The 26,071-nt window shown below is 38.4% G+C and overlaps 1 protein-coding gene across 15 annotated transcripts in view; it reads left to right on the top strand.

The window, feature by feature from the left end:
* Positions 1-26,071, top strand: part of LOC115224827 (nuclear receptor corepressor 1) — a 264,736-nt gene that overhangs the window by 144,018 nt on the left and 94,647 nt on the right. For 14 of the 15 annotated variants that reach the window (XM_036513601.1, XM_036513610.1, XM_029795755.2 and 11 more), the window contains exons 4-11: positions 4,911-5,076; positions 5,963-6,124; positions 7,287-7,403; positions 10,882-10,938; positions 11,784-11,857; positions 12,766-12,832; positions 14,077-14,162; positions 15,797-15,883. In XM_036513601.1, coding sequence (XP_036369494.1) covers positions 4,911-5,076; positions 5,963-6,124; positions 7,287-7,403; positions 10,882-10,938; positions 11,784-11,857; positions 12,766-12,832; positions 14,077-14,162; positions 15,797-15,883 — 816 coding nt within the window. The remainder of the gene's footprint in view (positions 1-4,910; positions 5,077-5,962; positions 6,125-7,286; positions 7,404-10,881; positions 10,939-11,783; positions 11,858-12,765; positions 12,833-14,076; positions 14,163-15,796; positions 15,884-26,071) is intronic. The other variant, XM_036513605.1, reaches the window with a different exon arrangement.

Genomic DNA, 26,071 nt, shown 5'->3' on the forward strand with positions numbered 1-26,071 from the left:
TGTGGCTGTGTGGTAAGAAGCGTGCTTCCCAGTCACATGGTTCCAGGTTCAGTCCTACTGCATGGCACCTTGGGCAAGGGTCTTCTATTACAGCGTCAGGCGAACCAAAGCCTTGTGAGTGGATTTGGTTGATGGAAGCTGAAAGAAGCCTGTTGTGTGGGGGCGGGGTAGAAAGGGCTCCTTAGCCGTAGTGAAGGCAATCTATCTAGGGAGATAACCTTACTATAAATCACTGGGTCCGTAGCTTAGAAATACTGGGTTGACATCCAGGGGGAACAGCTTTGTTTCATGGAGGAGGAAAGATCTTCTTTAGTGCTTGGTTGTACAATGCTTTCCAATGTGTGTAGTAGTGGCGCGCGCACACATTATTAGTCATTTGAAAAGACTATGGAGTCTCGACCACGGTCGAACAATGATGAATGATGATGATGATGATGATGTGGGGGGGTGAATGTCTTAGTGTCTGTGTTTGGCTCTCACTACCGCTTGACAACTGGTGTGTTTACATCTCCGTAACTTAGCGGTTTGGCAAAAGAGACTGATAGAATAAGTACCAGGCTTGAAAAGAAAAACAGAAAAAAACCTTGGAGCCAATTCATTCCAATTAAAGACTCTTCATGGCAGTGCCCCAGCATGGCCGTCGTCTAATGACTGAAATAAGTAATTGATTAAAGCTAAAAGATTTATCAAATACTGGGATTTATAGCCATGGTTTCCATGGGTCATGCAAATTTGCTTGCATGACCCATTTAGCGGCAGTTTGTTTCTGCTTTGACATGTTCTATAAAATGTATCTATTTTGAAATTAAAATTCGCTAAAGTTGCATGAAATATTTGCGGAGTTTTGATTAACTAAGAATTAAGATGTCTGACATCTCCAGAGGATACCAAAGAAGAAAAAAAAGTGTTAAGATGTCTTAATTCAGTTCCAATCCACTTGATAATTGCAGACATGCACACAAACACATGCACCCACATATTGGAGGATTTGAATTTAAATGTTTATTCAAAGCTGAATCTTCTCTCCGCTGTTGTTAGGAATTTTCATTTCAAGGCTATGAAAAATAGACGGTTGTCCAAGTGTGTAAGCCTTAGTATGGTTGTTAACCCTTTCAGTATCAACTGGGCTGAAACTGACTCTGGCTCTGAGTACAAATGTCTTGTTCTCAAAAGTTTTGAATTAAAACCTTCTACCAAACCTTAGTCACAATTTATGTTCCTAACACTAGCTTAACCCTTTAGTATTTAAACCGGCCATATCCGGCCAAAAGTATTCTGCCTGTTTTATGTGCAAACTGGCCAGATCTGGTCTCTCACACCAACCCTACAATATCATTTTAGAAATTAACAGCTTCCTCATCAAAATCTCATAGCACCAAGATAATGCATGATTAGTTCAAAACAGTGTGGATGAAAAAGCATAAATTTTGACAGAATAATGCGAACACTAATGATAATGAAGTTATTTTACTAAATTCTTTGTTATATTTAAAATTAATTGGAACCCAGAGCATCTCAACAGAAATATGGTAACGAAGGGGTTAAATCTGCTTCAAATTACATTCTATCACAGGAAGCAGCAGATGCCTTTTATAATGGCACACTTGCCTTTTTTTTTTTTACTTTTTTTGTAACATTTGCCCATCATCATCATGCATCCATTTTCCATGCTGCCATGGGTTGGATGCTTTTGACAGGAACAGGCAACTAAGAAGACTGCACCAAGCTCTCTGCTGTCTGTTTTGGCACCTGGATACCCTTCCTAATGCAAATCACTTTACACAATATACTGGGTGCTTTTTACTTGGCACCAGCAGCAGTGAGGTCACCAAAGAACTTGCAGGACCAGACTCCTCAACTCCCATGTATCATTATCATTTAATGTCCCTTGTCCATGCTGGCATGGGTTGAACGGTTTGACCAGAACTGGCAAGCTTGGGAGCTGCACCAAACTCCAGTCTGATTTGGCATGGTTTCTACAGCTAAATGCCCTTCCTAATGCCAGCAAAAATTATTTATGGATGGAAATTTTCATATTTCATTAATGCATTGCGACATACGTTTCTGCATACCTCATGTCTATTTGTGACTATATTCTCACATTTGTAGGTTATTATTATTATATAGATATATTAAAATAATAATAAAACAATTCCTATCATAGTGGTGGAAGCACTCCGTCGGTTACGACGACGAGGGTTCCAATTGATCCGAATCAACGGAACAGCCTGCTCGTGAAATTAACGTGTAAGTGGCTGAGCACTCCACAGACACATGTACCCTTACCGTAGTTCTCGGGGATATTCAGCGTGACATAGAGAGTGACAAGGCCGGCCCTTTGAAATACAGGTACAACAGAAACAGGAAGTAAGAGTGAGAGAAAGTTGTGGTGAAAGAGTACAGCAGGGATCACCACCATCCCCTGCCGGAGCCTCGTGGAGCTTTAGGTGTTTTCGCTCAATAAACACTCACAACGCCCGGTCTATCATAGTAGGTACATTAGGTATGATGAAAAAAATATTCAGATAAATGCATAACAAAAACACCAGGACTAACAAATATATAGAAAATAGCACTACTGGGCACTGCACACATCCTACGTAAAACACTTTCAATAGAATGAAAGTATGAAACAATTAGTAGCTCATAACTATATACTGTGTACATTAAACTATACCTAACTCTCACCAGATGGAGTACTTTTTTTTTTTGTTGATCTTACTTTGACAGAAAAGTAAACTGTGTGTGTACGTACATATGTACATACATGTGTATGTAAAAAGCACCCATTACACTCTGACTATCAGAATGGTTGGCGTTAGGAAGGGCATCCAGCCATAAAAACCATGCCAAATCAGATTGGAACCCGGTGTAGCCCTCCAGCTTACCTGTTTCTGACAAACCATCTCACAAAGGTAATATTTCCCCATCACCACACTTATTTTCCCCAGAAGCTGATGCTCATTTACAACTATTGCATGATGCCAAGACTAGGAGAGAGAGATACAGACATGCATTCACACACAATGGGCTTCTTTCAGTTTCCATCTACCAGATCCGCTCACAAGTCATTGGTTGGCCAGAGGCTATAGTAGAAGACACTTACCCAAGGTACCACGCAGTGGGACTGAACCTAGAACCATGTGGTTGGGAAGTAATCATTCTAACCACATAACCACATTTTGCTGTTATAATGAAATAAGGGTTTCTCACACAAACTTCGACCCCCTTTTTTTAGTAAGTAAAATGGGTGTTTGTGAAGTAAAGTGAAAGTTTGGGTGTATATAACTCCTTCAACCTGTCCTCACCAACACTGCAGGCAACAAACTCACTGCCCCCTCAACAATCATAATGTCCATCTTACCTTTTATCTTTGACGTGTTTCAGTCATTAGACTGTGGCCATGCTGGAGCATTGCCTTGAAGGATTTTCAAGTCAAATGAATCAACCCCAGTACATATTTCCTCTTTAAACCTGATGCTTGTTCTATCACAGTTTTTTTTACCAGGCTGCTAAGTTACAGGAACATAAACACACCAACACCGGTTGTCAAATGGTGGCAGGGGACAAACACAGACACAAAGACACATACATGAAGATATATGTGTAATGGGCTTCTTTCAGTTTCCATTTACCACATCCACTCACAAAGTTTTAGACACATACATGGAGATATATGTGTAATGGGCTTCTTTCAGTTTCCATTTACCACATCCACTCACAGTTTTAGACACATACATGGAGATATATGTGTAATGGGCTTCTTTCAGTTTCCATTTACCACATCCACTCACAAAGTTTTAGACACATACATGGAGATATATGTGTAATGGGCTTCTTTCAGTTTCCATTTACCACATCCACTCACAAAGTTTTAGACGCATACATGGAGATATATGTGTAATGGGCTTCTTTCAGTTTCCATTTACCACATCCACTCACAAATTTTTAGACACGTACATTGAGATGTATGTGTAATGGGCTTCTTTCAGTTTCCATTTACCACATCCACTCACAAAGCTTTGGGTGGCCTGGGGCTATAGTGGACGACACCTGCTTGAGGTACCCATACAGCTACGCCCGCGCTTAATACAGAATTAATTTGGCAACAAGTTTTATTTTGTTAGCTCCAAGTAGAAACCACCTTTATTTATTTATTTTCTTTTGCCAATTCTCTGAGCTAGTTGCAGTTTAACCCTTTAATGTTTAAACCGGCCGTATCCGGCCCAGATATTCTATATGTTTTATATTCAAACTGGCAATATCTAGCCTCTCACACCTAACCTACAATGCCATTCTAAAAATAAACAATCACATCATTGAAACCTCAAAGCTATGAGATAATGTTTGATTAATTAAAAACAATTTGAATTAAAAAAATATTACATTTAATCTGAACACTAAAGGGTTAAAATAGCAAGAAGGAAGTAATTTATTTCTGAGAAATATATTTAAACAAAGAATTTAGGGGGAGGGGAACAAAAAACAAAAAAAAAAAGAGTTAAGTTTGTCGTGAATTTTATGGCTGAATGAAAGATAGAAAAGAGTGAGATTATGTAATGTAGATAAAATTCTCTTGTTATCAGCATAAAGGTCATTTTAATATCGGTCTGATGATAAACGATTTGTTGTACAACCAGGTGGGGGTGTGGGGCGGAGGTCTACAGAGTTAAAAATACGAACACCAGTCAAATGTTAATGGCTTTTGTTGATCTGATTTATTGATTGATTTCATTGATAAAATTTTTTTTTTCTAATGTCATCGACATTTTTTTTTTTTTTTTTTCTTTTGATTTTTAAAAGATTGTTTCGATATTGATTTATAGACTGAAATTCTGTTGGTCATCTTTTTTCTTCTTTTTTCTTTTTTTTTTCTCTTTATTTATTTATTGTCTTTCTGTCTTTTCAAGAAATTCCGAAATCTACGAGTCTAACCAAGAAAATGCTCAAATGATTCATTTTTCAAACATTGAACCTACTCACATATCTAATAAGAGACCTCGGCTAGGAGACTTTCGTCCTGACTTGACCCAGCCTCTTAAAATTGATACAACTGGTGAAGGAGAGGTTAAAAAGGTTTGTTTCTGTCTCTCAATTATTTTAACATGAAAAATTCTTTTGATAACAGAATCTGCTCTTTTAAAAAAAAATCAAATCTCACTTGGAAAAAATAACGAGATTTCAAGATGGCATAGAAATCCAAGAGAAATGAGACAAGGCAGCTGCTTGCTATCCTGAAGAAAGGTTAAGGTTACCTTTTCAAGTCGCGCTGACTCATGAGGGCCAGTTTCCCGGTTTCGTGGCGTATAAATACCCCACCTGGACAGGACACCTGTCTGTCGCAGAATTACTCATTTTTTGGCAGCTGAGTGGACTGGAGCCACATGTCACCCGGTCCAGGAATCAAAACCACAATCATACGATCAAGTGTCCAACATCCTAACCACTAAGCCACGTGCCTCCAGATCCCCAAAAAAGGAGTTCCGGGAATGCTTCCGAAGAAAACTATACTGCAAAAAAATAATTAAATGCCAAATTGATATATGTTGCAGTTCCGTTTTTTTAGCACCAGTTCTGACCCTTTTTTTGAGCAGACCATGTATAGTCTCTCTGTTATGCTATAATCCTTTCTCTATTTTGCAATAAGAACCTGCATATAGTCTTATAATTGCTGTTATATAATCCTAAAATATATTCTATATGAGAGGGTCTGAAAAATTCCTGGTTTTAAGGGTATCGCGAAAGGCCTGGTTGGAGGCCTGACCTTCCGAGATCTTTTACAGAGATTAGAAAAACTGAAGGACCCCTGCAATAAATGTGTGAATCTGAGAGGGGAATATCTTGGATAAAATCATAATTAACTGATCCTCCTGTATTTTCTTTTACCCAAAACCAGGAACTTTTCAGCATCCCCTCCTAATACGACCATCCTTACAATGCTATAATCTCTATTTCATAACAGGAGCCTGCTTATAATCCTCAAGTGGAAGCCATATCTCCCACGTTACCAAACGATGAAAGCGCTAACCGTGCTTCGAAAGATTTTCTTCTGCAAGCCATCAGCAGAGTGGATAGGGAGATTTTAAAAGTGGAACAGGATATTCTTAAATTGAAGAAGAGTCAGGTTGGTTGCATAAACAAATGCAATTTTTGTATCTTTTTTCGGTTTTTTTATAAATTGTTTTCTTGGTATTTTTTATTTATCCTTCTCTCTTAACAATGTTAATTTCAATGTATTCCATTATTTAGTTGCTAGGGAAACCTAATTATAATGGTTGGTATTTTTGAAGTAAGGAACAAGGAAATGGAAAAACTGACTCGCAGTAAAACTTTTTGGTTTAAGATAACAAAAGGATGCTGTTTTAAAAGCTTCTTGTGGTTGCTACCTACTGGGGTCCCCAGGCACTTGTAATTTAATTAATTGGCTGTCTGTATTAAATTTTGAAATCATGGTCCCACAGGATCAGGGAAAGCTAATTTAACCATTTGTCACCATATTTCTGTTGAAATATGCTGCGTTTGTTTTGGTTAATTTAAAAAAAGGAAGAATTTAGTAAAAGTAATCTACTCATTATTAATTACCATCCCAGGAGTGGCTGTGTGGTAAGTAGCTTGCTTACCAACCACATCGTCTGGGTTCAGTCCTACTGAGTGGCACCATGAGCAAGTATCTTCTACTATAGTCTCGGGCCAACCAAAGCCTTGTGAGTGGATTTGGTAGACGAAAAACTGGAAGAAGCCTGCTGTGTGTGTGTGTGTGTATATATATATATATATGTGTTTGTGTGTCTGTGATTTTAATTAGTTCATTTTCATATTTGGTTTGCAGACAAACGCAACCCCCTGTAATGGACTAGGAGAGAAGTCACTGAAAAGATTGATGATAAACTTTGACAAATTAAATCCAACAAGTTAAACAAACAATCAATTAGTTACTTGGATTGGATAGATATTTAACGAATTGACTAACAGTAAAGAAGTGGAATTGAACCAGTGCATGTATTATTAAATATTGGTGTAATGACTCTCCCAAAACATGATTTTAATTAGGCTTTCCATTTAGAAAGTGCCATGGGTCACAATTTGCCTTTGTTTTAGCATCACCTGATTTATTTAGAGATAATCATTGGATAATGTCCGCTTCAGGTTCTGCATATTTTGGACATTAAAATGGGGAAAAAAAACCAATTGTGAAACTTACAAATTCTTCTGGGTATGAACAGTTATTTTATTTGTAGATTTAATTTTTTTCTCTAATTTTTTTTTATTTTTTTTATAAATTCTAGCATCAAATAGAACAAATTGCAGCAAAGCCACCTGAAGAGAAACCAGCCTCTCCAGAACATAGTACTGCCGAAACCAAACATCAGAGTATAGCACAGCTTATATATTCTGATAACCGGGTATGGAGAAATTATTTGGCTTCTCTGTCTTAATTTCTTTTCTCGAAAATTTATGTGTGAAAACACACACATATATTATATATAATCATCATCATCATCATTGTTTAATGTCCGCTTTCCATGCTGACATGGGTTGGACGGTTTGACTGAGGACTGGCAAGTCAGGCTCCAATCTGATCTGGCAAGGTTTCTACTGCTGGATGCCCTTCCTAATGCCAACCACTCTGAGAGTGTAGTGGGTGCTTTTTATTTGCCACTGGCAAGAGGGCCAGTCAGGAGGTACTGGCATCGACCACACTCAAATGGTGCTTTTTATGTACCACCAGCATGGGAGCCAGTCGGGTGACACTGGCAATGACCATGCTCAAATGGTGCTTTTTATGTGCCACCAGCACATGCACCAGTCAGGTGGAACTGGCAAGGACCACGCTCGAATCCTGCTTTTTACATGCCACCAGCACGGGAGCCAGTCAGGCGGAACTGGCATTGACCATGTTCATATAGAGCCTGTCTGGTGGGACTGACATTGACCGCGCTTGAATGGTGCTTTTTACATGCCAGTCATGCAGTACTTGCATAGGCCATGACAATGATTTCACTTGACTCAACGGATCTTTTTAAGCATAGTTTATTGCTCAGTGGACCAGTTATGCGACAGTGACAACTGTACGAGTTGCCTTTTGGTTGTAAATTGCAAATAGCCACCTTAATAACTTTTATTTATATATATATATATATATATATATATATATATATATATATATATATATATATATATATATATATATATATTACGGAGATGTACTTGCATAGCGAGTGACTTAATCTGAGATCGTGGGCTGGAACGAAAACAATTGCAGCGTGGAAGGTGTTTATAAGCCATTTAAGAAACACACAAAAACCATTAGATTCACTTCAACATTTAAATTTAATTTGCCAAAAAAATATATATATATATTATATATATATATATATATATATATATATATATTACGGAGATGTACTTGCATAGCGAGTGACTTAATCTGAGATCGTGGGCTGGAACGAAAACAATTGCAGCGTGGAAGGTGTTTATAAGCCATTTAAGAAACACACAAAAACCATTAGATTCACTTCAACATTTAAATTTAATTTGCCAAAAAAATTTTCATCACTTTGAGACCGCAACCTGTTCACTGACAAAACTCCGTGCTGCAATTGCTTTCGTTCCAGCACACGATCTCAGATCAGGTCACTTGCTATGCAAGTACATCGTAATATATATATATATATATATAATTGTTACTAAACATTACCAGGGTGTTAGAAACATCTACATTGCTAGAAATAAATAAGAGCTAAAATGCTCTAAAGCTGTTTGTCAATGTATTTTCGCTCTTATTTCTAGCAATGTAGGTGTATCATATTTAGTGACAATTATAATTTCCCTTTTTGGTGAAACATTGCTGACTGCTGTTTTTACACACACACACACAGAGTAGAACCTCATTTTACTAACATGTCAGTTGACAAATAGCTTGTTTTTTTAACACGAAACGAAACGTCTGAGATGGATGAACAATGTTTCGAGTAACAAGCACACAAGTCAGCAGCAAAGGGTGGTGAGAAGCTGGGAGTATCAGCAGCAGAGCATCATTTGCTGTCTGTGTTTCACTAGACATGAAGGGCTTCCAGCCCAAGACAATCTGCCTCAATAAAGTCTCCTCCAACCCATGCAGGCATGGAAAACTGGAAGCTAAAAAGATTGATGATGTTGATTGTGTGTGTGTGTATGATGATGGATTCCCTCGTCGCAAATGACAAATGAGGGTTCAGTAAATTAAATTCTATGGACACGAATGTATCTCTTGAGGCCTGCTGGCGCCCTTGCAACCCTTTTGGCAATTGGAGCAAGTTGAGGACTCAGTTTGCTTGAGTGGACAGTAAGGCCTGCTTTGCTTTGTGCCACAAAACCACACAATGACAGGTAAGGTCTCCTTTAAGAAGAGCAGTGTGCCTTCATGCTTGCACAAAGTTGGTCCTGACTTTGCTCAAATTTGTGTGTGTGTATATATATATATATAAGTAGTTGAATGAATTATCCTAGTATGGATAATTCGGTTAACCGATACCTGGGTAGCAAATTCACGTCAGAAAAACATGGTTGAAGCTACATGCCAAGGGCAGAGATCACGTGCTTTCGTGTGGAAATTTGTGTGTTTTTTAATACAAATAAATGAAAGAATGGAGTTGAACGACGATTTAACAAAATTCCTTTATTCTCGACATATGTTTCGAAGGCTGCATATTCCTAATTTCGAAGGAATAAGGGTTGCATTATGCTGCCTTCTCATCAGGAGAGACAAGGAACTTATGTCAGCATCAAGATGAACAAAAACATTATCGCTATGGACTCCGAGTGGGCAGTCATCTAAAAGTTTTTGTTCATCTTGATGCTGACATAAGTTCCTTGTCTCTCCTGATGAGAAGGCAGCATAATGCACCCCTTAGTCCTTCGAAATTAGGAATATGCAGCCTTCGAAACATATGTCGAGAATAAAGGAATTTTGTTAATTCGTCGTTCAACTCCATTCTTTCATTTATATATATATATGTATGTGTGTGTGTATGAACTTTTTTTTTTTATGAAAAAAATCAGTGGTTACTTAGCTTAATGGTACAGAGTGCTCAGCTGAAATTTGAGAGGTACAGACTTTGATTCTCTGTAGCACCTTGCTGGCCCCTTTTTTCCATCATCTAAAATGTTTTCACAGCTAATCTTTGTTTAAGATTTTATTTTCTGTAAAATATATATATCTTTTCATCATGTTGAACCATTTTTTTTTCATTTTCTCTCCATTCTCTTCCTCTCATTCCTTTCTGCTGAAGAGCGTGGGTTCGAAACGTCAAACAAATACACCTGCTTGTTGTTCCCTCACCTGTCTTCGTCTTTTGTTTTCTGTAAATTTGAACTATACACACACACATTAACCCTTTAGTGTTCAGATTACTCTGTTAAATGTAATAATTTTTCACTCAAATTGTTTTTAATTAATCAAACATTATCTCATAGCTTTGAGGTTTCAATGATGTGATTGTTTATTTTTAGAATGACATTGTAGGTTAGGTGTGAGAGGCTAGATATCGTCCATTTGAATGTAAAACATGTAGAATATCTGGGCCAGATATGGCCAGTTTAACCCTTTAGCATTTAAACCGGCCATATCCGGCCAAAAGTATCCTGCCTGTTTTATCTTCAAACAGGCCAGATCTGGTCTCTCACACCAGCCCCACAATATCGTTTTAAAAATTAACAGCTACCTCATTAAAATCTCATAGCTACAAGATAATGCATGATTAGTTCAAAACAATGTAGATGAAAAAGCATTAATTTTGGCAGAATAATGCGAACACTAAAGGGTTAATAGTTTAGTTGGGGCACATTGTCCATTGCATTTTTTTAATATAAATTTAATCTTGTTCTTCTTCTTGTCTTCAGCGTAAAGCAGATGATGCTCACAGCGCTCTAACTAAGCTTGGACCAAAAATTGATATGGTAAATATCAATTTTATTTCAATCTTTATCGCAGCTAACTTAGAAGTAGGGAGTACTTAGGATGTTGCCTCCTCCCATTTAATGTTTTAAGTAAAATTTCTCTACTCTACGCACAGGCACAGGCGTGGCTGTGTGGTAAGATGCTTGCTTCCCAACCACGCTATTCCAGGTTCAGTCCCACTGCATGGCACCTTGGGCAAGTGTCTTCTACTGTTGCTTTGGGTCAATGAAAGCCTTGTGAGTAGATTTGGTAGACGGAAACTTTGAGGAAGCCCATCATATATATATGTGTGTTTGTCCCCCATCACCATTTGACAACCGGTGTTGGTGTGTTTGCATCCCCGTGTCTTAATGGATCGGTAAGAGAGACCAATAGAATAAGTACCAGGCTTTACGAAATAAGTCTTTGCCCAACCCTTCAAGGCAGTGCCCCAGCATGGCTCCAGTCAAATGACTGAAACAAGTAAAAGATCAAGAGTAAACAATACCATTCCTACCTTCCTTTTTTGTTTTTTTTTCTCTCTCATTGCAAGGGACGCATTCCTCATTCTTTATGATTCAAGAATTAAATGCTAATTATTTTAGCCCATCCTCATCAGTATCTACAAAAGATGTTAAGACAGAAAACAGCATCCTTTGCAAGCTTCCAAATATTGTCCCAACATTAGCAAGTGAAAAATCGACTCCTTGGAATAAGACTGTGTTGGGAGGCTTACAAAATGTTTTCCTATTGGCCCAGTCTCATGTATATATTAATTGCTTTAGCTAAGTAATTCTATCAGGGTTTTTATTTTTTTTTATATTTTTTTCATGCTAACATTATTTTCTTACCAAATGTTGTTCAGAATCTTCCTTTATCATTCCAGCCTTTGTACAACCAACCTTCTGATACAAGCATGTATCATGGGAACAAATTAAAGTAAGTTGGACTTTTGGGGGGGCAGGGTTTGACTATCTCTCTCTCTCTCTCTCTCTCTCTCTCTCTCTCTCTCTCTCTCTCTCTCTCTCTCTCTCTCTCTCTCTCTCTCTCTCTCTCTCTCTCTCTCTCTCCATTATTTCCAGTTTCCAATTACAATATGGTTTGAAGATACTTCACCTGTCTAACAACAGTTAAAGAATCTTTATGCAAAATTACCTCCCCCAAAGTTTTGTGTGGTTGGCTGGGTATATTATGTGTGCTCTTGTACTTTGTGAGTGTGCTCTTGTACTTTGCGAGTGTGGTCTTGTACTTTGTGAGTATACTCTTGTACTTTGCAAGTGTGCTTTTGTACTTTGTGAGTGTGCCTCTATACTTTGCGAGTGTGGTCATGTACTGTGCGAGTGTGCTCTTGTAATTTGTGAGTGTGCTCTTGTAATTTGTGAGTGTGCTCTTGTACTTTGTGAGGGTGGTCATGTAATTTGTGAGTGTGCTCTTGTACTTTGTGAGGGTGGTCATGTAATTTGTGAGTGTGCTCTTGTACTTTGTGAGTGTGCTCTTGTAATTTGTGAGTGTGCTCTTGTACTTTGTGAGGATGGTCATGTACTGTGTGAGTGTGCTCTTGTACTTTGTGAGTGTGGTCATGTACTTTGTGAGTGTGCTCTTGTACTTTGCGAGTGTGGTCATGTACTTTGTGGGTGTGCTTTTGTACTTTGTGAGTGTGCTCTTGTACTTTGTGTGTGTGTGTGCTCATCTACTTTGTGTGTATGTATATGCGTGTGCATGCATGTGTACATTTGTATATATGTATGTATGTGATTTGTGTGCTCCATGATAGATTGTGTACTTCTTGACTGAAATGACCTTAAGGTTGATCACGTAAATAACATTTCTATTAAATTTTTTGCCAGATACCAAATGTTCAAGAAACGGTTAATCGTACACTTTAAGCTGCGTTTCAAAGAACGCAAGCAGCGAGTAAGTTTTCATCTTTTATTCTGGAACTATAGCACGTAAACGATTTTATTAATTCTAGCAATTCTTACCATTCCTTTCAAACATCTTACAAAAACAATTTTAAAATACGAATTCATTTAATGAATTAAGTTTTAACCCTTTAGTGTTCAGATTATTCTACCAAAATTAATTCTTTTTCATCCACTTTGTTTTGAACTAATCATGGATTATCTTGTAGCTATGAGATTTTGATGAGATAGCTGTTAATTTTTAAAACGATATTGTAGGGTTGGTGTGAGAGACCAGATCTGGTCAGTTTGACCATAAAACAGGCAGGATACTTTTGGCCGGATATGGCCGGTTTAAATGCTAAAGGGTTAAATTCCTTCTGGTGGTTCATTGATTTGTTATAATTAAAAATATTCTTGTGTAGCAAAACTCTGGAAATAGAAGCTAACAATGGAACGAAATTGTAACTGTACCAATACCCATCCACTATGAAGGCACGTGGCTTGGTAGTCAGGAATGTTCGGCTCACAGTTGTGAGTTCAGTTCCTGGCAGTACATTGTCCTTGAGCAAGGCACTTCATTTCACATTACTCCTGTCCACTCAGCTGGCAAAAATGAGTTGTACCTGATTTTTAAAGGGCCAACCTGGTCATCTTCTGTAGAATGCAGAGTCTCCCTGAGGACTACATTAAGGGCACGCATGTCTGTGGAGTGCCCAGCCACTTCATCATTTAACGTCTGTTTTCCATGCTGGCCTGGGTTGGGCTGTTCAACTGGAGTCTGGGAAGCCAATAGGCTGCACCAGGCCCCAATCTGATCTGGCGGTGTTTCTGCAGCTGGATGCCCTTCCTAATGCCAACCATACCGAGAGTGTACTGGATGCTTTTTATGTGCCGCAGGCATGCTCTTTCATTGATCGGATCAACTGGAATTCCCATCGTCGTCATAACAAACAGAGTTCCAGTTTAAACCCCAACTCTACTTCTACAAAGAAAGCACCATGAAATATCAAGAAGATTTATAATCAATTTTTCTCTCTTTCTTGCTTTTTCCCACCCTTATATTGCAACCAACTACATTTTCAAATTTGTTTCCAAATCTAATTTAATGACGTTGGCTAGTTTTATCCTATCATGTCTATTGGCCAACATGCATGCCTTCTTTTTCCTTTTTTTTTTTTCATCAGAACACTATCCAACTAACCATTATGTTATGTTCTGTTGACTACTTGCTTTCCCTCTTTCTTTTTTTTATAGGAACGATATCTAACTGACCGTTATGACCAACTAATGCAAGCCTGGCTCAAAAAAATAGAACGTCTGGAAAATAATGCGAAACGAAAGTGAATATACGAATATTTTTTTTTTACATATCAAATTTTGTTTACATTATTTTTTTAAGAGTTTTTTTTTTTTTTAAGAAGCTATTGTTTATTAACCCTTTAGTGTTCTGATTATTCTATCAAATATAATGCCTATTGATTTCCATTGATTTGAATTAATCATGCATTTTCTCATATCTTCAAGATCTTGATGGTGTAATTACTTAATGTAGAATAACATTGTAGGGTAGGTGTGAGAGCCTGGATCTGGTCAGTTTGAACATAAAACAGATTAAATATTTTGGCCGGATATGGCCGGTTTAAATACTAAAGGTTAAATAATTGTTTTTTGTGTTTGCATGTGTGTGCAGAGAGTGAACTTATGCAAGATTATAACTCTTAATGAATAGCTTAATATTAAACTCATTTGTAACACTACTGCTCTAATTAGTTCTCACAGGGTACAGATGTGTGAGACAATGACAATGAGTGTTCAACACTGCATTATATGTATATATATATATACATATCACGTGTTCACGTGACCAACCAGACCATCAGATGTTGTTACACATCGCTGGTCACAATGCGTTCGCATTGTTTTAGCCTTCGAATGACGCCACCCCACTGACTAAGCAAGCAGGCCAACAGAAGAAAGAGTGGGTGAAAGAGTACAGCAGGGATCACCACCCCCTGCCGGAGCCTCGTGGAGCTTTTTAGGTGTTTTCGCTCAATAAACACACACAATGCCCGGTCTGGGAATCGAAACCATGATCCTGCGACCGCGAGTCCGCTGCCCTAACCACTAGGCCATTGCGCCTCCACATATATACATATATATGAATAAATATTTCAGTGGAATTTTCGAAACATGTGTCGAAAGTAAGAATATTTGATTACACCTGCGTTAAACTCCATTTATTTATTCATATATTATACAAAAAATTCCACGTAAACACAAAGTTTCTACCTTTATAAACAAGGAGTTACAACCTCTTTACTTGTGAGATTTTTGCTACCCTGGTAACTATTTATTTATTTTTTCCGTGTTAATTGTTAACGAGGTAAAAATACACTCATCTATTTATATACATATATATATGCATGGCTGTGTGGTTAGGGAGCTTGCTTCCTAGCTACATGGTTTCGGGTTCAGTCCCACTGCGTGGCACTTTGGGTGGGTGTCTTCCACTATAGCCCCGAGCTGACCGGAGCTTTGTGATTGAATTTGGTAGGCGGAAGTTACTGCCGTGTGTGTATGTGTGCGTGTAGGTGCTTGTGCCTCTCCGAAAGAGAGAGAGGGATATTCATAATTATACACACACACACACACCCACACATGCAAATGACCTGATATGTGGACATATCATTCCCTAATCTCATTGGTCACTTTTGGAAGGCTTCCGTAGAAATGTTCATTGGGTGTGTACTGCTGCCATTTCACATCCAAAGCCATTCGTTAAATCCTTGTGTAGCAGGCATCTTAACTCTTCTTTGATATACAGAGAAATTTAATTAGTGAGCTTATATGTCAATCAAGGATGAGGACAATTTTCCAACTAATTTATACTCTGTACATATTGTCACTGTTGATTTTTTTTTTTTTTTTTTTTTTGTGTCTAACGATCTATCTCCAATTTATAATTATTTCTCAGATCCAGAGATTGTAAGATGCGAGAATTCTATGAAAAGGTATTTCCTGAAATTAAAAAGGCTCGTGAAGATAAAGAAAGGTTTGCAAGGTAATTTTCAAAAAAAATTTATGAAAGGTTTTTTTTTTTTTTATCCCCATTAAGAAAAAACTTCATTTTTTCCAGCAATGTATGTATATTATTTATTTAACTTTAATATTATAATCAAGTGTGTATGTTTTTTAATTTTTTTTTTTTTGTTTTTAATTTTAAGTTATGGCTTAACTAAACTTAGATAACCCCCACCTCCCATTAAAATTTAAATTTTTAAGAAAATCATTTCTTTTCGTTAATCGCAGAGATCCTTTTTCTTTATAAACAGTAACAAATAGAGCTGCTTATTAGTAATCAAAATAGCTATATATCTTTATACATACATCATACATGGTTGTATGTCTGGTGGGGGGGGGGGGGTGAATGTGCGCATTTGTGATGACAAACACAAGCAAAAAGTAACTCAATACACACAGAATTTATATATTTATTAATATCTGAGCAGTCATACCAGCATTACACAGTTCCCTATCACCATTTCTCATGCAATAAATAAAATATATTAGTTGTTCAGGTTATCTCTACGGATATTCTGTAGAAATTACGACTGGCACTGGTTTTTGCTTCTCTGTTTCATATTCCGAGATGTCAGATGTGAACAGACAGTGAGATCGGAAATGAAAAACGGGTAATAACCATATTTCAAAGGGGTTTTGCCCCCTTCATCAGCACCCATCGAACCCATGAATCGTCCTTGAACACATTGCTTAAATAGCCACTATATATATATATATATATATAACAGGGCTGTGGAGTCAAAACAAAAATCTTCGACTCCTCTGAGAATTGGGCCTCACGGAGGCAATGACAAATGACCAAGACCTTTGGCAATATACTGTGCTTGACAAGAAAACCATTCAAGCCAAGTGAAATCGTTGTCGTGGCATGTAAAAACATCCATTACACTCTCGGAGTGGTTGGCATTAGGAAGGGCATCCAGCTGTAGAAACCACACCAAATGAGACTAAAATCTGGTGCAGCCCCTCAGTTATCCGTCCTGGTCGAACCATCCAACCCATGGGGCATTAAATGATGATGATAATGCTGTAATGACTTAATCTTTGCATGAAGCTAAACCCCCAGATGTTTCTTATCAATTCGGTATAAAAGGCGGCGAGCTGGCAGAATCGTTAGCATGCCGGGCGAAATACTTAGCAGTAATTCGTTTGCCACTACGTTCTGAGTTCAAATTCCGCCGAGGTCGACTTTGCCTTTCATCCGTTTGTCTGTCCTCTCTGTGTTTAGTCCCTTGTGGGTAGTAAAGAAATAGGTATAAGAGGCACAGTGTTTCATGATGAATTAGAAGTATTGTTAGGCGTTATAAAATTACCTCTAGTTCTATTGAGATCAAAGTGGATCTTCGAAAGTTAAGTTCATTTGAAACGTCAAATGTAATCTTTTTCCTGACATAGACGAATGAACTAAAAGAGAAAGATCTATTGATTGGTTGACTTCATAGATTTCTAACTCTAAGATTTGGCAATTTACCTTTCTCGTACAGAATACTCTTGAACCATTTAGAAGTAAATTAAACAAATAAAATAAACGAATGCTAGGTTTTACAATCTCTTGAACAAGCCTCAAATTGTGTAGGTCTTTACCTCAATGAGGCCAAGACTGAATACATAAACAAGTGCCTGTCCAACAGTGATTGCATCATCCATACTCTCCTCAGTGCGCCTTTAAATATGGTTTCTGATTACAAATATCTTGGGTCATACATATCATCATCTGAAAAAGACTTTCTAACTAGAAAGGGTATGGCCTGGTCAGCCTGTAATGACATGCATAAGATCTGGTCATCAAATCTAAGTAGAGACTTCAAACTTGAAATCTTCAAAGCCACAGTTGAACAAATTCTACTATATGGCTCAGAAACCTGGACGTTATCAAAGAAGCTTGAGAGGTGGTTGGATGGAACCTACACCCGCCTCCTTATGAGAGCTCAAAATCTCTCGTGGAAGCGCCATCCAACCAAAATGCAAATATATGGGAAACTAGCACCTGTGTCATCTCTTGTGAAAGGTAGAAGAGTCCAGTTTGCTGGACATTGTTGTAGAGCTGAAAAAGAGGTAATTTCTACTCTTCTCCTCTGGAAGCCATCTACTCGCAATACCAGAGGGTGCCCACTCTCCTACCCTGATGTAATCTTCAGGGATACAGGCATCCAACAACAGGACCTCCGTAATGCCATGATGGACTGTAAAGTCTGACGTAGCATGGTAAATTCCATTGTCTCGACCACGGTCGAACAATGATGATGATGATTTGGCGTTAGTTAACATTGGTAAAGACCAATAAAATATAAACCAGTCTGCTGAAGTACTAAGGTTGATAGAAATTACTATACCTCCCTCATAAAACTGAAGCACTTCTAGGAATATTAAATATATGTGCAGGAGTGGCTGTGTGGTAAGTAGCTTGCTTACCAACCACATGGTTCTGGGTTCAGACCCATTGTGTGGCACCTTGTGTCTTCTACTACAGCCTCAAGCCAACCAAAGCCTTGTGAGTGCATTTGGTAGACAGAAACTGAAAGAAGCCTGTCCTCTATATATGTGTGTGTGTGTGTGTGTGTCTGTGTTTGTTCCCCCAACATCACTTGACAGCTGATGTTGGTGTGTTTGCGTCCCCTGTCACTTAGCGGTTCAGCAAAAGAAATTGATAGATTAAGTACTAGGCTTACAAAGAATAAGTCCTGGTGTCGATTTACTCAACTAAAGGCAGTGCTCCAGCATGGCCACAGTCAAATGACTGAAACAAATAAAAGAATATATATTAATAATAAGATTTACTAGCTTAAAGCTTATAATTGATCCCCATGGATTGATGAAGGTAAAAAGCCTAATATTGGGGCCTATAAGCCCTTGATGGAAAAGAGTAGGGTTTGCCGTGTGCATGATACATCATTATTATATACGTTTTTTGTTGAAATGGTGAATCTCGAAGCCTTCAACATTTTCTACAGGGTTTTACTTAATCCAGTATTTATTTACACACTATCATATGTAGCTTCATCTGCTTCAGGATTCACTGTTCCAAAGAAAAATAATTTCACATTTTTGAATTTTAAGGATATTACAGTGAAGACCCTGAAGAAACTACACCGGTACTGTAGCAAAGTTGCAAATGCAACAGATACTGACCGATGTCGTGGCAACATATGGAGGTCAATAATAATGAGCTGTATTTAAATTAGAATGTAAATTAAAATTTGTGAAATACTCCTTCGTCATGCCCATTATCATATATATGGGCCTGATGAAGCCTTCTGGCTTCACAGACCCCAGTAGAACCGTCCAGCCCATGCTAGCATGGAAAACGGACGCTAAACGATGATGATGATGATGATATATATATAAAACAATTGCAGCGTGGAAGGTGTTTATAAGCCATTTAAGAAACACACAAAAACCGTTAAATTTAAATGTTGAAGTGAATCTAACGGTTTTTGTGTGTTTCTTAAATGGCTTATAAACACCTTCCACGCTGCAATTGTTTTCGTTCCAGCACACGATCTCAGATCAAGTCACTCGCTATGCAAGTACATCTCCGTAATATATATATATATATATATATATATGCACAGGAGTGGCTGTGTGATAAGTAGCTTGCTTCCCAACCACATAGTTTCAGGTTCAGTCCCACTGCGTGGTATCTTAGACGAGTGTTTTCTACTATAACCTCTGGCCAGCCAAAGCTTTGTGAGTGGACTTGGCAGGCGGAAACTGAAAAGAAGCCTTTGGAGGGGTTCAATGAAATAAGTACCTGTTGAGTACTAGGGGGTCAGTGTAATCAACTGATCTCTTCCTCCAAAATTACAGGCCTTATGCCTATTACTAGAAAGGATTATTATCATTATTATTATTGTTGTTGTTGTTAAGGTGGTGAACTGGCAGAATCGTTAGCACGCCAGGCAAAATGCTTAGCAGTATTTCATCTATTGTTACATTATGAGTTCAAATTCTGCTAAGGTTGACATTTACTTTACATCCTTGTGGGGTTGATAGGTTAAGTACCAGTTGAGTACCGGGGTTGATATAATCAACTATCCCTCTCCCCCAAATTTCAGGCCTTGTGCCTATAGTAGAAAGGATTTACCGTGGATATGCATGGCTGGGGGTTAAGAAGCTGAGTTTAGAACCATGGGGTTTTGGGTTCAGTCCCATTGCGCAGCACCTTGGGAAAGGCTAACCAGTGGCTTGTGAGCAAAATTGGTGGACAGAAACTGCATGGTATCTCCGTGTGCCACCGACACGAGGACTAGTCAGGCGATTCTGGCAACGATCACGCTCAAAAGGTGTTTTTTTACGTGCTACCTGCACAGACTGGCAGAATCATTAGCATGCCAGGCAAAATGCTTTGTGGTGTATCACCCGTCTTTATGTTCTGAGTTCAAATTCCACCTAGGTCGACTTTGCCTTTCATCCTTTCGGGGTCGATAAATTAAGTACCAGTGAAACACTGGGGACAATGTAATCAATTGTCCCGACTATCCATGGCCCCAAATTTCAGACCTTGTGCCTATAGTGGAAAAGATTATTACTATTATTATAATTTTTCCTAAAATTCCCTACATTATAAAGTATAAGGATCTCCGTATTGCCTAGGTTCTGGTAGCAAAGCATGTTCCTCCACGTTCCTCTCTCTGCTCCAATTCCACACTGATATGTTATGTTTGTTTTTGCTTTTTTCTTCCTTGATGTGTGTGGCTTCACATTTTACATTCATTTTATTTATGTAGCAGAGTTTTGTATTTTCGCTTGAGTTGCTGAGGTTTTTTTTTTATGGTTTTTTAATGGTTTTTTGTTTTTTGTTTTGTATGCTGAGTGTTTCTTATAATTATTTAATTTTTGTGTGAATACATCTTGTTTTCTGTCATAACACATTTTCTTGCACAGACCTCCCTCTCTCTCTTTCTCTCTCTCTCTCTCATATATATATATATAATCTTGTAGGGATCTCATTGAAAAAATTTTTTTCTGTTTAAATTTTGAGCATTCATTCAAAAATTACATATACCCACATGCACAACTATTATGCTATAAGAAAGTGTATGCATGTATATATACATATATGTGTGTGTTTGTGTATATATATATATATATCTGTCTGGTGTAGTCTTCTACCTAGCTGGCTCCTGTCAAACTGTCCAACCCATGGAAGGTGGACGTTACACAATGATGATATATATATGTATAGATATAAGTTCAGCAAAATTTAGATTCAGTTGAATATGGTACTTAAGTCAAAGGCACCAGAATTTTGTATGGTATTATCCATATAAATCAATGGGGTGATTTTGTAAATAAAATATATATATATATATATGTACTTTATTAAAGCAGTGGAAAATTCAACAAAACCTGTTACTCTGAGTTTCCCGTTGCCGTTCATCGGACAGTTTTTGCTAGAATCTAGCAAAAACTGTACGATGAACGGCAACGGGAAACTCAGAGTAACAGGTTTTGTTGAATTTTCTGCTACTTTAAATAAAGCATATTACTCTACCACTGGTATCTGAGTACTCTTTTTTCCACCTTGTTTCACATTTATGTGTTTACTCCTGTATATATATATATATATATATATATAAGTAATACTAAGCAATAAGGGTTTAGCAACGAGTTGCCTTACCACATACCGAATTTAGAAATAGCAGTCAAAGTGTATAGCTATTTCTTCTAAAATAGCTATAACACTTTGACTGCTATTTCTAATTCGGTATGTGGTAAGGCAACTCGTTGCTAAACCCTTATTGCTTAGTATTACTTAAATTTTCCTCGAATGAGGCTTTACATGCCGAAGACTACTTGTGTAATTGATAATTTTTCCAAATTAATTAATTTCACCCTTCATTATTACGGATATATATATATATAATATATATATATATATAATAATAAATATTAGGGAATAAATCCAAATTTACAGGGAAAAAAATCAGATTTAGGATTAAATCCAATTTTATAGTAAAATATTATAAAATATTATTTGAGACAAAACCACTATTTTGCAAAACAAACAAGGAAAGACTTAATCAATACATAAAATTTAATAAATAGTCAAAATTTATTAAATTTTATGTATTGATTAAGTCTTCCTTGTTTGTTTTGCAAAATAGTGGTTTTGTCTCAAATATATTTTATATATATATATATATATATATATATATATATATACACACACACACATACATACATAGACTCGTTTACATATATACATATAGATATATAAACATACACCTACACATGTAAGCCTAGTACTTATTCTATCAATTTCTTTTGCTGAACCGCTAAGTGACAGGTGACGCAAACACACCACACACACAAGCATATGCATAGATATATTTATATAAACAGGTTTGATTATTAAAGAATATTTCTATAATATGAGAATCGGTTACCCGCCACCCTCCTATTTTAGCGTAGGATTTTATGACTGATGTACATAAAACATAGGATTGAATGTGTATCATTTGCCAATTCTGTTTCGATTGGCAACTCCTTACTTATATTAGTTAATAATATGTGTGCATGCGATCGATTGGTACCAAGTGTGCAACAAGAGTTCAGTTCCCTGTCCAGCTGTAGGTGGAGGCATGGCTGTGTGGTAAGAGGTTTGCTTCCCAACCACATGGTTCCAGGTTCAGTTCTACTGTGTGGCACCATGGGCAAGTGTCTTTGGCTATTGCCCTGGACCAGCTAAATCCTTGTGAGTGTAATTCATCATCATCATCATCGTTTAACGTCCGTTTTCCATGCTGGCATGGGTTGGACGGTTCGACCGGGGATCTGGGAAGCCAGAAGGCTGCACCAGGCTCCGGTCTTATCTGGCAATGTTTCTACAGCTGGATGCCCTTCCTAACGCCAACCACTCCGTGAGTGTAGTGGGTGCTTTTTACGTGCCACCTGCGTTGGTGCCAGGCGAGGCTGGCATCAGCCACGGTCGGATTGGTGCATTTTACGTGCCACCGGCACGGAAGCCAGTCGAGGCGGCACTGTAATTGGTGGATGGAAACTGAAAGAAGCTCATTGTCTATATGTGTTTGTATTTGCGTTAGTGTCTCACCACCACTTGTCCAACTGGTGTTGGTGTGTTTACATCCCCCATAACACAGCAATTCAGCAAAAGAGACTGATAAAACAAGTACCAGGCTTGGAATTCTTCAAAGGAGTGCTCCAGCATGGCCGCAGTCTGGGGCACTGAAACAAGTAAAAGATGAAAGACAACTACGGTCATTTCATTTTTCTTTTCACCTGGTCATTTATCAATCTGTTGTCAATAACGTGGAGACGCATGGCTTGGTGGTTAGGGTTTTGGAATGTAATATAATTGGAAGATTGCGGTTTCGATTCCTGAACTGGGCGACGCATCGTGTTCTTGAGCAAAACACTTCCATTTCACGTTGCTTCAGTGCACTCAGCTGGCAAAAGTGAGTAATCCTGTGAGGGACTGGCATTCCATCCAGGGAGGAATATATATATGCCATGAAACCAGGGAACTGGCCCTTATGAATCTGCATAACTCAAGAAGGTAGCTTACTTTTTTCTTTTTCTTTTTTTTATCAATAACTCGGTGAGGTGTAGATTGGCTGACTTGCATTCTACGCATTGCATAATGAACTGGATCAGTGAACCATTGCAGATATTGACAATTCAAAATATTGTGTTGAGTTGTATTTGTGGTTCTCGACTGGAGTCCACATAAGGATTCTGTTGTTAAAATTCATGTGCATTAAACAAGTTATACTTAAAAGCTCCAACCGATCGTGGACGATGCCGGACCCCCCCTGGCACCTGTGCAGGTGGCACGTAAAAAGCACCCACTACACTCGCAGAGTGATTGGCGTTAAGAAGGGCATCCAGCTGTAGAAACACTGCCAGATCAAACTGGAGCCTGGTGCAGCCCCTGGCTTCCCAGACCCCGGTCGAACCATCCAACCCGTGCTAGCACGGAAAACGGACATTAAACGATGATGATGATGACTTCTCAAACCAGTGGTTCTTCCTGGGCCATAGGTTCATAGGGCCAGTCTCCTGTGTATATCCACCTCACCTGGACAGGATGTCAGTCGGTTGCAAGAGGTTGTACTTCCACAATACATAAAACATTTTTTTAAAAAAACATCTTATGCAATTCTTGATAATTTTTAATTATAAAACTATAACAGTATTTTTTTGAAAGATTGAATGGTTATGAGGGTCCTCCCATGTAAAATAAGGAATCAGAAGGGTTCTATAAGCAAAAAATGGTTGAGTACCTCTGAGCTGTATAATCATCATCATCATCATCGTTTAACATCCGCTTTCCATGCTAGCATGGGTTGGACGATTTTGGCTGAGGACTGGCGGACCAGATGGCTGCACCAGACTCCAATCTTGATCAGGCAATGTTTCTACAGCTGGATGCCCTTCCTAACGCCAACCACTCCGAGAGTGTAGTGGGTGCTTTTTACGTGCCACCTGCACAGGGGCCAGTCAGGCAGTACTGGCAATGACCTCGCGTGAATCTTTTTACACGTGTCACCAGCACAGGTGCCAGTGAAGCAATGTAGGCAACGATCACGCTCGAATGGTGCATCTATTGGAATTGGATTTGCTTGGTTTTTACTGCAAATATCTTTTCATGTTTCCGAGTTAGATGGCATTTAAGATGGCACATGTTGTCCAAAACAAATATCTCAAATAAACACCATGGGCCCTCTATTCTAATCTGGGCCTCCCACAAGCTTCACTTAACAAAATTCTTTTTTTCTTTCCCTGTCTACCTGTCTATGCTCTGCTGAAATTGATGTCCACAGACGATGCTCATTGTTCTTTTATGCCATTAAATATGGAATTTTCTAATATAATTAGCAGTGTGTCTCTGTCTGTCTGTCTGATCCCTACCCTTTCTGATCTACGTCAAGGCTAGGTATCTTCTGCATTTCATGGAAATACTAAAACAGGTTGTTTAATTATCTCTGATGCTTTCACAATGTCTGTATTTCATGAGAATTCCAAGAGGCTCTTTAGTTTGCTACATTATTAATATAATTGTCCATATCTAATTTGCAATCTAATTACTGGTAGGGTAACAGTAATTCATTTGTTATACTATAATTATCATTGTCATCATCATTTAACATCCACATTCCATACTAGCATGGATTAGACTGTTCAACAGGGTATAGCAAACCAGAGAGTTGTGTTGAGCCCTAACATCTACTGTGGTATGATTTCCCCAGTTGGGTCCCCTTCCCTATGTCAACCACTTTACAGAATGTCCTGGGTGTATTTTTCATGGCACCAACACTAGTGAGGTCACCAAGCTACTTGAAAGACAAGACCTCTCGGCAGGGTGGGGGTATGTAATATTGAGTGGGGATGACTTTGTGCCAGGTGTCACTGAGGGATAGGAACAGGTGTGTTGCTTTAGCGGAGATACACCACCGCATCAGCTGATTGTGGACTGTTAGGTATGGAAGCACTCCGTCGGTTATGACGACGAGGGTTCCGGTTGATCCGAATCAACGGAACAGCCTGCTCGTGAAATTAATGTGCAAGTGGCTGAGAACTCCACAGACACGTGTACCCTTAACGTAGTTCTAGGGGATATTCAGCGTGACACAGAGAGTGACAAGGCCGGCCCCTTGAAATACAGGTACAACAGAAACAGGAAGTAAGAGTGAGAGAAAGTTATGGTGAAAGAGTACAGCAGGGATCACCACCATCCCAGCCGGAGCCTCGTGGAGCTTTAGGTGTTTTCGCTCAATAAACACTCACAACGCCCGGTCTGGGAATCGAAACCGCGATCCTATGACCGCAAGTCCGCTGCCCTAACCACTGGGCCATTGCGCCTCCACTGTTAGGTAATTAATTAACTAAACAAACTTTGGGTGACGGTGCAAACACTTGGGGCACCTAGGCAAGAGGGATACTGTTTAAATCTGGTTCAGTTACCTTTTTATCTCTGGATGTTTAACTTGTTAGTGTTGGGTTAATTGTATTGTGAATTAAGACTTCTGGTGTGTGTGGTTCTGACAACCAAAGTTGATGTCACTCTATCATAGCAGTGTCTTTAAACAAGGCCTATAACTCTGATCCAGCTTAGTTGTGGTCTGTGACAGATTTATGTAAAGAAAACGACAAAGCCTGATTGCAAAAGATTTTTTCCAGTTCTTTCTACAAATACCCAGTTTCT

This window comes from Octopus sinensis, linkage group LG26 (genome assembly GCF_006345805.1).
Source record: "Octopus sinensis linkage group LG26, ASM634580v1, whole genome shotgun sequence".
In the NCBI taxonomy this organism is placed as follows: domain Eukaryota; kingdom Metazoa; phylum Mollusca; class Cephalopoda; order Octopoda; family Octopodidae; genus Octopus; species Octopus sinensis.